The following is a 16,529-nucleotide window of genomic DNA, read 5'->3' as shown; positions in this document are numbered from 1 at the left end:
AAATCTTGAATCCATTAGGACCTTTTCGAGAGTCATCCACTCTGCTCAAATCTCAATTGCACCGGCCCAAACCAGCCGAATGACCTGCGCCCCATTAGCTCAATAACACCCAAAGAAGTAATCTATAACTCTACGCACCCGAGTGAATCCTTTTTCCTCAGTACATCACATCTACCACGAACAACAACCCAGACCATTCTAAGATTACTATATATCCATCATGTGTAGTACACCATACATCCAAAAATTTCCTTGCTTAAGTTATCCTCCAAACCAGCCTCTGCAAGTCATAACCGATCCACAAGTATGCCTTAGACCGAAACTAATACAACATGTAACCATGCAATCAAATTGTCGGTAACAGACTCCCCCACTTGGCTCAAAACCATTGAATAAAATATCTGATAACTTACAATAACCATACCACATTACTGACATAATACCGCTGTGAGATTCAACAAAATCCTTCACAAGCTCCTGCAATAAAACCCACAAAAATACTTCAAACCATCCGCTAAGCCTGCATACATCCTCGTGACAGTCAGGTCAACTTTCTCAACTAATCCAAATTCAAATCGCAACACATATAACCCACTGGTAGGAAGAAACCCTCCACACAACATCATAAGTATCACACATCCGTAGATGACCCTGCAGGTTATAATCCACCTGCTTAGCCTCAGATTGGCATCTCTCTATATCCTTCCACAATCACAACTATTATGCAATCACTTAATCTTCTTGAGTTTGATCTCATCAACAAGACATAAAACTCTACTTCGTTCCACAAATGAAATAACATGAAAGAATCTCTCAAAAACCTTCATAACCAAGACTATATGACACATCCACAGAAATCGAGCATCCAATAGTTCTTTTCACATCTCAAACAAACTCTTCCCATCACATTCAAACAATCTGAACACATCCTGCAGTCACATCCTACTCATCATGTAGCAATCCAACCACTCACCGAGCCACTAGTACCACTCATAGAGACACCACTGGACAAAGAAGTCCAAAAGCACGTGCTCATACAACTAAAACTATCGAGCCTAAGTTGCGGTCCAAACCCGGCCTCAAGTCCTCCCGATTGGCCCATCATCAACACATAGAAATCACATCTCGCACCCTATCCATGAAATCACAAGTCGTCGATGCACAGCTGATACCGAATACTCATATGCGCATACGAGTGCGTGGAATGAATTCAAAGAGTTACGCTTCAAGCTGAATAAATACCGCACGATAAGGAAAGAAAGTTGGAAAGTTTATCCTAATGCCCTGTAGTCTCTCGAAGATAGGTATGGATGTCATCATACCGAACTGCAAGACTCTACTGGACATTTTCTCATGACTTATAGAACCTAGGGCTCTGATACCAACTTGTCACGACTCAAAATCAAACTAGCTATGAGGGAACCTAACACAACTCGCTAGGTAAGCCAGTTAACGACAAACCAGTTCAAGTGATATTTATTAAGAGAAGAAATGTTAATACAACTGAACTATTATATAAAGAATTCCCAAGGACTGGTAGTATAAATCACGAGCTTCTAAGATTTAGAGTTTACAAATCTGGTTTGAAATAAAATACACCATCTGTTTGAAATATACATGAACAGGTCTGAAATACTAAAGCTACCAAGACCAAGATGCAGCTATGACTGGAACGTAGGTACATCTTCAGATCCACCTCTCGCCGTTCGCAGCAACATCAGCATTCAACATCTGCACGTAAGGCGCAGGAGTGTAGTATGAGTACAACCGACCCCATGTACTCAATAAGTAACAAAACTAACCTTAGGTCGAAAGTAGTCATGAGCTGGGACAAGGGTCAGAGTCTAACTCCAATAACCAATAATAGTTCATAACAATATAATAAAGATGGTACAAGAAATAACTCAGCTTGTTCACAGTTACGAAAAAATTGCCATGCCTTTCAAGTATAACAGTAGATCCCAAATCTTTCACCGAAAACCCCCAAAGATATTAGACTTTCATCTCGTACAGCTCAAGCAAAAACACCCAAATACTAGTTGCAACGGATATGGAATAGAAAGTTTTAAATTTATTAAGTTTTGATCCCATCTTCTCTGGAAAATCCGAAAGCTCTTCTTTGTGGCGATAATACAAAAATATCAAGTTGGCGCAGTCGTCTTTATCTTTATTTTGATACTTATGGACCTCTTGAATTCTCTTTTTCCCTATTACTTTCTAAAATTTGTTTTTTGTGGAATATGCTTTTATTATTTATTTTCTTTATTATTGATAGGAATTCTATTGTTAAGACCCTACGAATCGATTAAAAAACCTTAGATTCATACTAGAACCACGATGATTCAATAAAAAAACCTTACCTAAATCAAATCAAGGATTTCCTGAGTAAGAATCCTCGGATCATCACTTATTTCCTGAATAAATATGAGCAAGTTTGAAAACTGGCATTTTTCCAAAAAAACCTTTCAACAAAAAAATAAGATATTTCATTTTCAGATAGCATGAGGAAAATACATCTCTATGCCTACATGTCAATATATAGGTGAAATCATGAATGTCACCAAAATAAGGTAGCAGAAAAAAATGCATCTCTAAGCATGTAGCTCAAGTACGCACGTCAAATGCAATGTATCTCAGTGATGAACTCATATACTCACGCTCTCAGAGTACTCAATCTCACTATCTCACACATACCACTCATCACGCTCAGTCACTCATTACTGTACAGGGCAGATCCAGCCCAAACGTAATAACTGCTAACAACTGCGGTCACCGGGGATGTGTAGACTCCGGGGGGAGGGGGGGAGGGGTTCCTTCAGCCCAAGCGCTATAATACGCACGAACAATTCATATGATATAGTATCAATATCTGGATCCGCATGGACAATTCATGTGCTGCATTGACAACTCACGTGCTATAGTATCAATATCTGGATCCAGACGGACAACTCATGTGCTGCACGGATAATTCACGTGCTATAGTATCAATAATCTCACAATCAAGCCCTCGACCTCACTCAGTCACCAATCTTTGAAGTCTCTCAGGTTCACAATACCCATGCTAAGCAGCCCGAATCAATAATATGAGATGTGCCAATATATAATAACAGAGACTGAGATATAATATGTAATGATGAATATGACTGAGTACATAACTGCAATTAAACAAATAACTTAATAGTGCCAGCATATAGCCTAAACATGATTTCTAGCATAAATTCAGCTCAAGTGCTCTAACACATAGAGTACAGTAAAAATGTTCAGATAATGTAGCTACACAATTCCATGGAATCAACTAAGTCACAATTACTTCGATGCACGCCGACACGCCGACACGCTTGTCACCTAGCATGCGCATCACCTCAACATCAATCACATAACACATAATTCGGGGTACATACCCTCAACGCCAAGTTTAGAAGTATTACTTACCTTGAACAAGCCAAATTCAATGTCGAGCAATTCGAACGATACTTCCAAGAATGCCATCCCGCGCGTACCGACCTCCGAACTACTCGAAACTAGCCAAAAGCAACTCAAAAACATCAAATAAAGCCTAAGAAGCAATTCTAAATATAAAGGTTGAATCCTTAATCAAAAGCCCAAAATCGACCAAAAAGTTCAAACCTGGGACCGTGCCTCGGGACTTGATGAAACTGACAAAATCCGACAACCCATTCAATTTAGAGTCCAACCATACTGGTTTCACTCAAATCCGATTCCAAATCTGTGTTCAAAACTCGAAAATTTGCTTTAAGAAGTTTTAGACAAAACCCCCAATTTTCGCATTTGATTTCATCAACCAATTGCCAAAAGTAAAGATAGATTCATGAAATAAAATTAAAACCAAGTAGAGAACACTTACCCCAATCCATATGGTGAAAATTTCTTCAAAAATCGTTTAACTCCGAGCCCCCAATCTCAAAATATGATAAAAGAACCAAAACCTTGATTTTTATAGCTTCTACCCAGCAGTTTCTGCATATGCAGTCACAATGTCGCATCTGCGACCTCCGCTTCTGCGGATCAAATTTCTGCGAAGAAATCCGTGAATCAGCAACCACCGCTTATGCGATCTGATTCCCGCTTCTACGATCGCGCTCATGCGCATATTGAACCGCATCTGCGATCGTGCAGATGCGCCCAAGCACCCGCACCTGCGATCCTCACGCCTAGCTTCCCCTTCACGCTTCTGCGAAGAAACCCCCGTATTTGCGAAGTCGCTTATTGTCCGCAGATGTGGCAACACCAGAACCAGCAGCCTTAGCCAAGTGCAACATGCGGCGAAATGATCCGAACCTCGTCCGAAACTCACCCGAGCCCTCGGGACCCCGTCCAAATATACCAACAAGTCCCATAATATAACACAGACTACTTGAGGCCTCAAATCACACATAACAATATCGAAACAACGAATCACACCTCAAATCAAACTTAAATGAACTTTGAACTTTCAATCTCCAAAGCTCGCGCCGAAATATATCAAATGCAAATCTGGGCATACGCACGAGTCCAAAATCACCATCCGCACCTAACGAAACCATCAAAACTCCGTTCCGGGATCAAATTCACAAAAGTCAAACTTGGTCAACTTTGCCAACTTAAAGCTTCAACAATTGATTCTGAAAAAATTGAAAAACCAAAACCGACGATTCACATAAGTCATAATACATCATATAGAACTTCTCATGCCCTCAAACTGCCAAGCGAAGTGCAAATACTCAAAACGACCAGTCGGATCGTTACAACGTAGCTTTGCACTGCACATTGAGTTTGTACCAACTTTTTTTTAAAAGTTTAATTGATACCTAATATTTGGATAACTTTAGATACATACACTATTCTCTTCTTCTTTACTGTTATTTTCTTCTTCCTTGTGCTTAGATTTTCTTCTTCTTCTTCTTCTTCTTCTTCTTCTTCTTAGTTGCAAAATTGGCTTTTTAAATTTGTTGTTGTTTTCGATAATTTGATGATTGAGATTTTTTTTTTTTTTTATGATATTTGAAAGTTATGTTTCAAATTTGAGGTTATTTTGGGTAGATTTGGGCACTGAATCATGTATTGGATTATTGAAATTCGAAGAACAAGTTTATGTTTCAGAACTTAAGATTCAAAATCTGAAATTGCATTCAATTCGAATTTCGAAGTTGCATTTGAAAGATAGAAGAACTTCAAATTTGATTTCCGAAGTTGCATTGAAGAGATTGAACTACTTCATATTCGAATTTCTGAAGCTCTATTTGAAGGATAGACGAACTTCAGATTTGATATATGTAGTTTCATTGAAGTCGGATCGGAGCTGGTACAATTTACAAAATTTTATGGAATGTGGATATAATAAAAATGAGTATATATGAAAATGGCCCTTGGATGTCACATGATTATACATAAATCCCTCTTTAAATAACATTCAGGGGTTCTGACCTAACCCTTGTCTTTACTTATGCCAATGCCCATCAGAAAGAGCCAGACCAAATATTTGCAATGCAAATAAAGCCCTCAAACTATCAATTCCCTCTAAACCCACACCCACAAAGAAAGTTACTACATTCTTGTAGTCATGTTTACAGCAGTTTCAACAAGCAAGAAACAGCTCCAAACTCGAGGCGGTTACCGTTTATTCGCAAGAAGAAGCTGCTCAGTGATCTCAGCACATGGGGCATTGGAGGCCCTGCTAATTACTTCGTCCAAGTCTTTAACCAAACCCAACTTGTTTCTGCTGTCAGGTTCCAATACTATTTACATTTGATTGCTGAGAGTCAATTTTACTAATTTAGGAAGTCAAACTAAATTGAGAACTAATTATTTCCTGGAATTACACAAAAATATTATAAGTTGCAGTTATCCTGATATTAAAATGATAATTACGTTTGCTTAGTTTGAATCTTGGGGAAGGAAAAGTGTCATTTTGGGATAGATAAGTAAGTAATTAAGTTTTAGTTATATCAGACTTAGATAAAAAAAAAAAATTCATACTGTTGATCTCAGCTTGCTTGGGATTGGGCGTAATAGTTGTTGTTAGTGGAATACTTTAGTTTGAGATGAAGCCTTAGTTGACTGATCATTCATTATTAGTTTACACTTTACCCTAATGAAATAGTGCAGGTATTGCGATGAGCAATCGATGAGATATATAATATTGGGTAAAGGCTCGAATTGCCTGTTCGATGACATGGGTTTTGATGGTTGTGTCATTCTCAATCGGATCGAGTTCTTGGAGAAGATAGAAGATGGAGTATACCGGGTTGGAAGTGGGTACCCGTTTAATCGTTTGGGATTTGTTTGTGCAAATGAAGGTTTTTCAGGGCTTGAATTTGCTGGCGGTGTTCCTGGTACTGTTGGTGGAGCTGCTTACATGAATGCTGGAGCAAATGGCCAGGTAAATCATCATTCTAAGAACTAAGGATTAGTTATCCCGCGATTGTAATGCATGGAGAGGGTGACATAACTAATCTCCGGATAATTAATCATGAGATAACTTATTTCCCTACCGAACGACCCCTAAGGTCTCCCCTCCCCGGGTTAATATTTGTTGTATAAGCTCAGCTAGTTGGGATTAATAGTTGTTGATTAGGTTTAGCGTTTGCCAAGCGCTTTTTTGGCTTGGTTAGAGATTAATATGTCAGTGTTATCGAAATGAAACAGGTCCAAAAAGAGCCTGGATATAGAGAATACATATGGAGATCTAACTAGTTTGGATATAGTGATTCCGTATAGAGATATATAACTATAAAGAGCTTGGATATAGAAAATTGGTATACAGACCTAACTAGTTTTTGTCTATTGGAAACAGCTTCTCTACCCTAGGGTAGGGGTAAGGTCTGCGTACACACTATTACTGGGTTGTTGTTGTTGTTGTAGACCTAACTAGTTTGGACTTGAGACGTCGTTACTGTTACTGCAATTTCTGTACCTGTTACAGCTTTCGGTTATAATAGGTGATACTGAGATTGCAGCTTGTTTGTCGTTGATATAAAGGAAACAGCTGATACTATTGATAGCGTGGAAATCATCACAAATGAAGGCAAATCTAGGATGCTAAAAAGAAGAGAGCTAAATTTTGGCTATAGGTCATCACCATTTCAAGAAATGAAGGACTTGGCATCCATTACTGCAGTTACATTCCGGCTAAAGTTCTCCAGAACTGCACGAGAAATGCAGCAAGAATACCTGGCTAGGTAACTGTCTATAATGTGATGTTCTTAATTGAAACATGTCACTATCAATTGTTAAATTTCAAGAAAAAAAATGGTTTCTTTGCAGAAGATGGAGGACACAACCTTTGGCGCAAAGAAGTGCTGGTTCAGTTTTTAGAAATCCAATTTCTATGGGTTTTTCTGCTGCAGAATTGATTGAACAAGCTGGATTGAAAGGGTTAAAAATTGGTGGAGCTATGGTCTCAAACAAGCATGCCAACTTTTTCATAAATTGTGGTTCTGCAACTTCTCAAGACATGCTTGAGCTCATAGGCAGAGTTAAGGATGCAGTAAATCAAAAGTTTGGAGTAGAACTAAAGGAAGAAATCTTGTACATACATCCATCTTAGAGACAAGTTAGATTTATCGAAATTGGATCAACAGTATATCAATGTTGTATTACAAGAATACAAGCTATATCAATGTTTTATTACAAGCTTCAACTGTTGTGTTTCATTGCTGAAAACCTTTACACTTTGCTGATAGTCACACTCAGGCTGATCATTTATAAAGGCCTACATCCTTGGTTAATGAGTCCTATGCTGTTTCTTTTCTGGGCTACTGGTTAGAGCTTTAGTGATGAAGTGAGTAACAATTCCAACGGGGCAAAACAGCAAGCACAGAGACACAGAATGGCGGGTTTCAATATCATTCTGCAATCCATCATGATAAACCTGCCTGTTTCAAATGAAAAACTCTAGTTATAATGTCTAACAGTGGCATCCTCTCTTCTCCCAAAACAGAAAGTAAACGGGCATAGCGCAATAATAAAGATACACGCCAAGAGACTGACCTTGCAGCAAAAAGATCTACGGCCAACAAGTGAATCCATGCAGAAGCTAATGTCATCTCGTTGGAGAACATCTTAGTTATGCCGGGCAGCTGAACGGGAACAAAGTGTTAAGACCCTGAGCAGGCAATTAGTACAAATTATTATGCAGTTGAGCACGGACCTCCGGAAGCCAGTATTTACTAGCAAACATCAGCTGAATTGTATCTGGTGTCCAAGAGAGGTATAATAGATATGCGTACAGAAGTCCAAAGCCAATATAGGGTATGCTGCTTTTCATCACTTTTTTGGTCTGCATTTGAAACTATGTTCAATTACAACTTTACTTTGAAATGAAGCAATGAGTTATATTTTTTGACAAAAGCAGCTCATAATAAAATATCAAACCAATGCAACAAAGTGGAAATCATATATTAGAATACCGACAGATGTAGCTGGTAACCATTTAATTTATAAAAGCATATTGATGAATTCATAATTAGACTGCCAAGTGTGATCTCCAGCATGCAGAAAAAGAAAATTGCATAAGGAGTTCAGATTGAAAGTACTCTGCAAATCTTACAAGTTCAGCTTTAGGAGCCACAACCATGAGGGTATAAAACGGAAGAACCGCTGCTGTCCCCAGTGTGAAAACAGTAGAAGCAATTTCAGAACTTGGCAAACCTACAGAAGAGGAACAGAATATCTTGATTAAAATGTTACACCTTCTGGAGGTTATGATATGGCATAAAAGTTGTCAATGTGGCAAACGGGCGGGTCGAGTCGTATATGGTTAAGGTCGAAAATGGGTAATGAAAAAACGGATAAATTATCCGACCCGACCCATTTTTAATACGGATAAAAAACGGGTTAACCGGCTGATAATATGGGTAACCATATTATCCATGGCTTCTTGAATATGATCACTTATGGGAGAATTCCTAGTCTCCCAAACTTGAGGAACCCCCAATTTGACGATTTACAAATGTAAAAGTTAGACCCATTGGTTATCCATTTTCTAAATGGATAATATGGTTCTTATCCATATTTGACCCGTTTTTAAAAAGTTTATTATCCAACCCATTTTTTAGTGGATAATATGGGTGGTTAACTGTTTTCTTTTAACCATTTTGTCACCCCTAGTCAGGACCTAAACCATACAATAGGATCAAGGAAGAATGTATGCCAATATGAGGATGAAGGTTACTCTCAATGTACCAGTAACAAACGGAGCAACAACATTATTAGGCACAAATTTAAAACTAGTTAGCCATAATCAAACACACAAAACCAGAAATAAATGATTAAATAGGATGAAGTGGGTAAATCATTACAAGCAGTCACCGTCGAGCTTTTTCTTTGCGGAAGAGTTGTTTGAATATTAAGTTGAATAATGACTCTTGATCCTCCCAGAAAATTCGCTCCACTTCTAAACTTGGTTCCGAATTCCACTACTCGTTGATTTACAATGTCAGATTTCTTTTCTAGAAAAGTATAAGAGGTAGGCTGGTTTCTCCTGGACATCAAGGCAGGTGCCCTGCAGTTCATCTGCAATAAGTAGTTAATTTCAGGAAATGAATTTAAAAACTCTTAATTGGTAAATGAAATGACTGCCCAAAGAGCAGTAGAATTTCATAGTAGCCTCCAACTTGCTAGTGTTCAATGAGTAGCAAAACCTCATTCTTCAAAGATATACATCCCCTGAAATTTTTTCGTTTTATTTGCACGCTATAATTTTCCTAGAAAGCCGATTCATTTGAACCCCATCAGATCATGCAGCTCTGCCCCTGCATATACCTTCTGGTATTAAATTTTTTTGGGCTATGCTAACTGCCACGTGGGGATTTCAAAATACTACTCCCTCTATTTTCATCTATTTCAATTTAGATGAAACAATTTCCTTATTAGGCCGTCCAAAAAGAATGAATCATTTGGAAATAATTCAACTTTAAACTTTTCATTTTACTCATTTTAAGCTTTTATAACCACACAATGGCTCCACAAAGTTTTTAAAATCACAAGTTTCAAAAGTCTGGTTTGTTTTTCTTAAACTCCGTATCAAGTCAAACTGCGTCTGATTTGTTTTTCTTAAACTCCGTACCAAGTCAAACTACGTCATCTAAATTGAAACGGATGAAGTATAAAGTAGCATTATACCACCCCAACTTTTAGCCTAAAGCAACAAAAACACCAATTGACCATGGCATATCACAGCTTAGGAAAACAAAATTAGGGAACATAGAGTGGTGTGATACAGAAGCAGAAAGAAAGAGCATACCTTGAGTGAGATGTGAGAGTAGCAGAAGCAAGAAGAAGAGAAGTCCATACTTGACTTAAGAGTTAAGAGGGGAACAAAAACAAGAAAAAGAATCAAAAGTAAGTGACCTTTTCATGCGTTATACATGTAGAAAAAGGACAATAATGGAGAGCTTGTTACAAGAAAAGTTTGGATTGAATAAAGAAAGAAATGGGGTCGTCATTCATGATTTCATGGCCACTGTGAACGCACTCGTTTATTAGCATAGTGAAAGTGGCCATTTGATATGTTTAGTGAGAATTTGCCAAATCCAACCACACACCTCTATTGGACGGAAAAGTTGTCAAAGCACTTGTGTCGTGTTCCTTTACACCTGTTGACAATTGGATTTTCTTAATCTCATGATTTAGGTTTATGTCTCATAGTACACGAGGCGCACATGCACATATGGTTGCCTTGTCGGACTTGTTTTTGCTTCATTCAGAGTTTGTTACTCATGTCATGTTTATTATTGTTTGACTAAAATGTGTAAATCTGACTACATATTTAATTATAAAACATTATTCCTAAATCTAAATACTAACAATTAAGACGGCTTATTTTCTCAAAATTTAAATACGTAATTTATTTTTATTTAAAAATAATAATATAAGAAATAAATAAACTAATAATTGTTATTCAATCGGTATTGCTGTAATAAACGATAAAACCATTAAACTTTCTGAAATAGAAACAAAAACAGAAAGTTATTGATAGAACTAGTTTAACGAAATAAATTCTGGAAAAACAGTATAGCAATAAATCGAGCCCACTGAATGAACAATGTGTCCTAAAGGAAATTATTCACCTCTAGTATCCGAGATGTTGGAATATTATCCTCCCAAGATAGAACGATTTAACTCACCAGCGTATTGGTTCCAAAAACTCCGGTGAACTTCGAACCACTCAATGATCGTAAAACACACAGAAAAATATTGTGCAAAAGAAGAAGAAGATAACCAGAAAATTTAGTAAGTAAAAATTCTGGGATTCAAGGTATAGTTATAGACCACTTGGCACCATATTTTAAAAGGTTTGCAACCCTTCAGAAATAACCATAGCTGTTGGAACAGGTGGGAATATTTCAACAGAAATATTGCGGGAAAACAGAAAACGTATTTAAAATAATCCGGGAAAGAAAACAGACCGGACCGGCTCGCGTCGCGGGTCATGGGTTATTTCGGATTGAATTTTCCGTTAATTAATTAAATAATTGAAAGGAATCTTGTCCAAATCCAAAGTAATTGAAAGGAATTTTGTCCGAATCACAATCCGAAGCCGAAGCCGACCCGAGCGAGCGACGACGACGGCACAAAGCTTGCCTTCTTCTTAACTCTTTAAGAGCTAGAAGAAGAGCAATTGTATATATACCCATCAAAAGTCTTTTCTTCCTCCAATATGGGACAATGTCCTTTTGCCAAGGAGGGAAACTCAAATATTTCATTTTTCCTCCATTTTCCGTTCACCCTCTTTAAGCTATACCAAGCTTAAAATTAAGTTACACCATGCTTAAAAATCCAACAATCCCCCACATGAATGGGGAATGGCTATAAAATAAAGGAATGCACGGACGCGTGTGTGTTTTACATGCAAGAATTAATTACATCTGGATAAGTAGGTTTCCTTTTGAACTTTTCGTAGTGAATTTATATCGAATATACTCGATCAACCGGTAGATTTGATATCTTTGAACCGTCGAGCTTTGTTGTATACCTAGACAACATAAGTCACACAATCAATCCTTATCCATCTATGGTTCTTACGGTTATGTTCGTTTCAGCCATGAACACCGCCTGATTTCATGAGTGCTTAGAGAATGGGCATTTACTTTCATTCCCCTTGAAGCGGCTTACACTTCACACTCACGTAGGTGATTCCTAAGCGTGTAATCCTATAGACACACTATCTGGTAATATCCTGCCAGAATTAGCAAATCATTAAAAAGCTTTAAGCTTTATTGACTCATCAAAAAGCCTCAGTGTTTTACCTCGATTTTTGAACATTGTCTTCATCACGAGAATGAGTTGAGTTATTTGACAATGTTGACCCGTCATTCATAACTTTGTTTGATCTCTTTGAACCTAGCTCTTGGGATCTCCAATCTGCTAGGTAGAGTTACCGCCATGATGACTTGTCCTAGGCCTTAACCCCATTCCCTTTGATGATCTTTCAACTACCTCTCTAGATAGGTATTTTGTAAGTGGATCCGACACGTTATCTCTTGACTTTACGTACACTAGAGAATAGTTTCTAACGATATTGTGTCTTCGTCGTATATGACGAGATTTTCCGTTATACATAACGTTCCCTGCCCTACCTATTGTCGCCTGACTATCACAATGTATACAAATAGGTGCCAAAGGTTTGGGCCAAAATGAAATATCTTCCAAGGAATTTCGGAGCCATTCAGCTTCTTCATTGGCCTTATCTAAAGCTATGAATTCAGATTCCATTGTAGAACGCGCGATGCACGTTTGTTTGGATGATTTCCAAGACACTGCTCCACCCCCAATTAACATATCCACTCGTGGATTTAACTTCAGTTGATCCGGTGATCCAATTTGCATCACTATATCCCTCGATCACGGAGGGATATTAGTTATAATGCAAGGCATAATTATGGGTATGTTTCAGATACCCCAATATTCATTTCATTGCCATCCAATGTATTTGATTGGGATTACTTGTAAACCGACTCAGTTTGCTAATAGCACATGCTATATATGGTCGCGTACAATTCATGATATACATCAAACTTTCCAATACTCTTGCATAGTCCAGTTGTGAGTCACTTTCACCTTCATTCTTTTGAAGTGCATAACTCACGTCAATTGGAGTCTTGGCAATTTTGAAATACAAATACTTGAACTTGTCAAGTACCTTTTCAATGTAGTGAGACTGTGATAATGCTAGACCTTGTGGAGTCTTGTGAATACTAATTCCTAAAATTACATCAGCTTTTTTATGGGTAAGGTTTTGACATCTTCCCCCTTAACCCCCCGGCGGGGGTGCAGATGGAGTATTGACGAAGATGCTTGGGACTGAACACATCCCCCTTTATTTAGTAGGGCCTAGGAACGATGTTAGCAAATGATTGTTGAATATTGTTACTTACCTCACAGCCCAATTTCTTCTATGGGTGTATATCGGCCGGGTTGCTAACTCCCAAGTCTTTCATGTCGAATTTGCTAGCCAACATGCGCTTATTTGCATTTATATCTACCATACTTTTGCTCATTATCAACATGTCATCAACATATAAATAAAAAATAATTTCATGACCTGGAGTGTTTTTAATGTAAACACATTTATCACACTCGTTGATTTTAAACCCACTTGCCAATATTGTTTGGCCAGTTTGGCATGCCATTGTTTGGGTGCTTGTTTAAGTCCATAAAGCGACTTAACAAGTTTGCACACTTTCTTTTCTTTACCAGGAACCACAAAATCCTCAGTTTGTTCCATGTAAATCTCTTCCTCCAGTTCTCCATTTAAGAAAGCTATTTTAACATCCATTTGATGGATTTCAAGACCATACACGGCCGCTAGTGCCACTAACACCCTAATAGAAGTTATCCTCGTTACTGGCGAGTAAGTGTCAAAGTAATCAAGGCCTTCCTTTTGTCTATAACCTTTGACAACAAGTCTTGTATTATATTTTTCAATAGTTCCATCAGATTTCATTTTCCGTTTAAAGATCCATTTGGAACCTAAAGGCTTATTTCCTAGAGGAGGATCAACTAGTTCTCATGTATGATTATCCAAAATTGATTGAATCTCACTATTGGTTGCCTCTTTTAAAAATGCTGAATTAGAAGACGACATAGCTGGTTTAAAAGTTGAGGCTCATTTTCAAGCAAGAATGTCACAAAATCTGGTCCAAAGGAAGTAGATGTTCTTTGACGTTTGCTACTCCTTGGATCTTCTACACTTGGAGTATTTACCTTTGCTTCTTCCCAAGGTCGTTTAGGTCTTTCACTTAACGACTCGCATTTAGTTTTATACGGATAGATGCTTTCAAAGAATTCAGTATTATCTGATTCCATTACCGTATTAACATGAATCTCGGGATTATCAGATTTATGAACCAAAAACCGACATGCTTTACTGTTTGAAGCATATCCAATAAAAACGCAATCTACAATTTTTGGTTCGATTTTGACCCTTTTAGGTAAAGGAACTTGTACCTTTGCTAGACGCCCCCTCACTTTAAAATATTTCAAGTTGGGTTTTCTTCCTTTCCATTTTTCATATGAAATAGATTGTGTTTTGCTGTGGGTACTCTGTTGAGTATTCTTTTTTTTTTGAACATAAAAACACGATACTTATATTAATTAAAACAAATTGGTTAGCTGTAAGGATAACTCCCCCCCACAAACTCTGCGGTAATTCGAAACTTATTAATAAAGAATTCATCATTTCCTTTAATGTCCGATTTTTCCTTTCCGCAATTCCATTGGATTGAGGTGTGTAAGGTGCAGTAGTTTGATGGATAATTCCATATTCAGAACATATTTATGCAAACGGAGATTCATATTTTCCAACCCTATCACTTCTAATCATTTTGATCTTTTTATTCAATTGATTCTCCACTTCATTCTTGTATTGCTTAAATGCTTTAATTGCTTCATCCTTACTATTAAGCAAATAAATATAACAATATCGAGTGCAATCGTCAATAAAAGTAATAAAATACTTTTCCCACCTCGAGATGGTGTCGACTTCATACCACAAATGTCAGTATGAATTAAGTCTAAAGGATTTGAATTCCTTTCAACAGACTTATAAGGATGTTTTACAAACTTATATTCAATACATATTTGACATTTTGATATATTACACTCGAATTTAGGAAATACTTCTAAATCAATTAACTTTCGCAAGGTTTTATAATTGACATGTCCTAAACAAATATGCCATAAATTATTTGACTCCAATAAATAAAAAGAAGCTGAAAATTTTATTCATACTGTCAACAACCATTACATTGAGTTTGAAAAGGCCCTCTATGAGGTAGCCATTTCCAACATACATTTCATTCTTGCTTACAACAACTTTATCAGAAACAAATATACATTTTGAATCCATTCTTCACAAGTAGAAAAACTCCGGTGAACTTCGAACCACTCAATGGTCGTAAAAACACACTAGAAAATGTTATGCAGAAGAAAAAGAAGATAATCGGAAAATTTAGTAAGTAAAAATTCTGGGATTCAAGGCATATTTATATACCATTTGGCACTGTTTTGAAAAGGTTTGCAACCTTTCAGAAACAGCCATAGCTGTTGGAACAGGTGGGAATATTTCAACAAAAATATTGCGGGAAAACAGAAAACGGATTTAAAATAATTCGAGAAAGAAAACGGACTGGACCGGGTCGCGTCGCAGGTCATGGGTTATTTTGGATTGAATTTTTCGTTAATTAATTAAATAATTGAAAGGAATTTTGTCCAAAAAGATTAATCAATCGCTGACCGAATCCGAAGTCGAAGCCGAAGTCGAGCGAGCAACGACGACGGCGCGAGGCTTGCCTTCTTCTTAACTCTTCAAGAGCTAGAAGAAGAGCAATTGTATATATACCCATCAAAAGTCTTTTCTTCCTCCAATATGGGACAATGTCCCATTGCCAAGGAGAGAAACTCAACTATTTTATTTTCCCTCCATTTTTCATTCACCCTCTCTAAGCTACACCAAGCTTAAAATTAAGCTACACCATGCTTAAAAGCCCGACAACAATTAAATATACGTATCCAAAAAGGTATAAGAAAATTTTACTTGCATGGTGTAATAAAATTTATTGGTTTTATGAAATACTAGTGGTTGTCGTCTGCAATAATGATGGTTGTGATGAGTTGGTTGGTGGTGGCCGATAGCCGGTAGGCGTGTTTGTCGATCAGTACGGTATGATATTTAGATATTTTAGTTTGATATTTTAGATATTCGGTTTCTTAATATGCTATGCCAATAATGTACCAAATTAAATTCGGTATGGTACGATTATTCTCCTTCCGATTTCGGTTTATTCGGTTCGATAACTTCGATTTATTCAGTTTGGATACTAACTAGTGCATAAAGCCATTGTAACGACCCGACCGGTCGTTTTGAGCATTTGCACTTTGCTCGCCAACTCTCGGGCATGACTAGCCCCGTATGATGTATTATGACTTATGTAAATTGTCGATTTTGATTTTCAGGATAATCGGAATAGATATGGAAGGATGACTTATGAAAATTTTGATATCAGGGTCGGAATGGAATTCCGAAAGTT

At 37.4% G+C, this 16,529-nt stretch overlaps 2 protein-coding genes across 5 annotated transcripts; one reads left to right on the top strand and one right to left on the bottom strand.

The window, feature by feature from the left end:
• Nucleotides 1–5,428: 5,428 nt before the first annotated feature.
• On the top strand, nt 5,429–7,639 carry LOC109239581 (UDP-N-acetylenolpyruvoylglucosamine reductase-like). Of its 3 annotated transcripts, none has more exons than XM_019406162.1 (4): nt 5,429–5,726; nt 6,106–6,379; nt 6,979–7,178; nt 7,264–7,639. In XM_019406162.1, exons 1-4 carry the CDS (start codon nt 5,485–5,487, stop codon nt 7,544–7,546), a joined length of 999 nt encoding a protein of 332 aa, XP_019261707.1. In that variant the 5' UTR covers nt 5,429–5,484; the 3' UTR covers nt 7,547–7,639. The 3 variants fall into 3 exon arrangements, with proteins under 3 accessions (XP_019261707.1, XP_019261708.1, XP_019261709.1); XM_019406163.1 differs by having other exon boundaries at nt 5,443–5,721; nt 7,264–7,626; XM_019406164.1 differs by having other exon boundaries at nt 5,638–5,726; nt 6,101–6,379; nt 7,264–7,626.
• LOC109239582 (protein ABA DEFICIENT 4, chloroplastic-like) lies at nt 7,543–10,484 on the bottom strand. 2 transcript variants are annotated; one of them, XM_019406166.1, is made up of 7 exons: nt 10,244–10,484; nt 9,642–9,752; nt 9,300–9,513; nt 8,549–8,649; nt 8,150–8,278; nt 7,990–8,078; nt 7,543–7,874 (listed from the first exon to the last, which is right to left on the bottom strand). In XM_019406166.1, exons 3-7 carry the CDS (start codon nt 9,511–9,513, stop codon nt 7,724–7,726), a joined length of 684 nt encoding a protein of 227 aa, XP_019261711.1. In that variant the 5' UTR covers nt 9,642–9,752; nt 10,244–10,484; the 3' UTR covers nt 7,543–7,723. The 2 variants fall into 2 exon arrangements, with proteins under 2 accessions (XP_019261711.1, XP_019261710.1); XM_019406165.1 differs by lacking the exon at nt 9,642–9,752.
• Nucleotides 10,485–16,529: the final 6,045 nt, after the last annotated feature.

Source organism: Nicotiana attenuata, unplaced genomic scaffold, assembly GCF_001879085.1.
Source record: "Nicotiana attenuata strain UT unplaced genomic scaffold, NIATTr2, whole genome shotgun sequence".
Lineage (NCBI taxonomy): Eukaryota > Viridiplantae > Streptophyta > Magnoliopsida > Solanales > Solanaceae > Nicotiana > Nicotiana attenuata.
The sequence above is the reverse complement of the archived record's forward strand: the minus strand, read 5'-3'. Positions and strand labels throughout refer to the sequence as shown.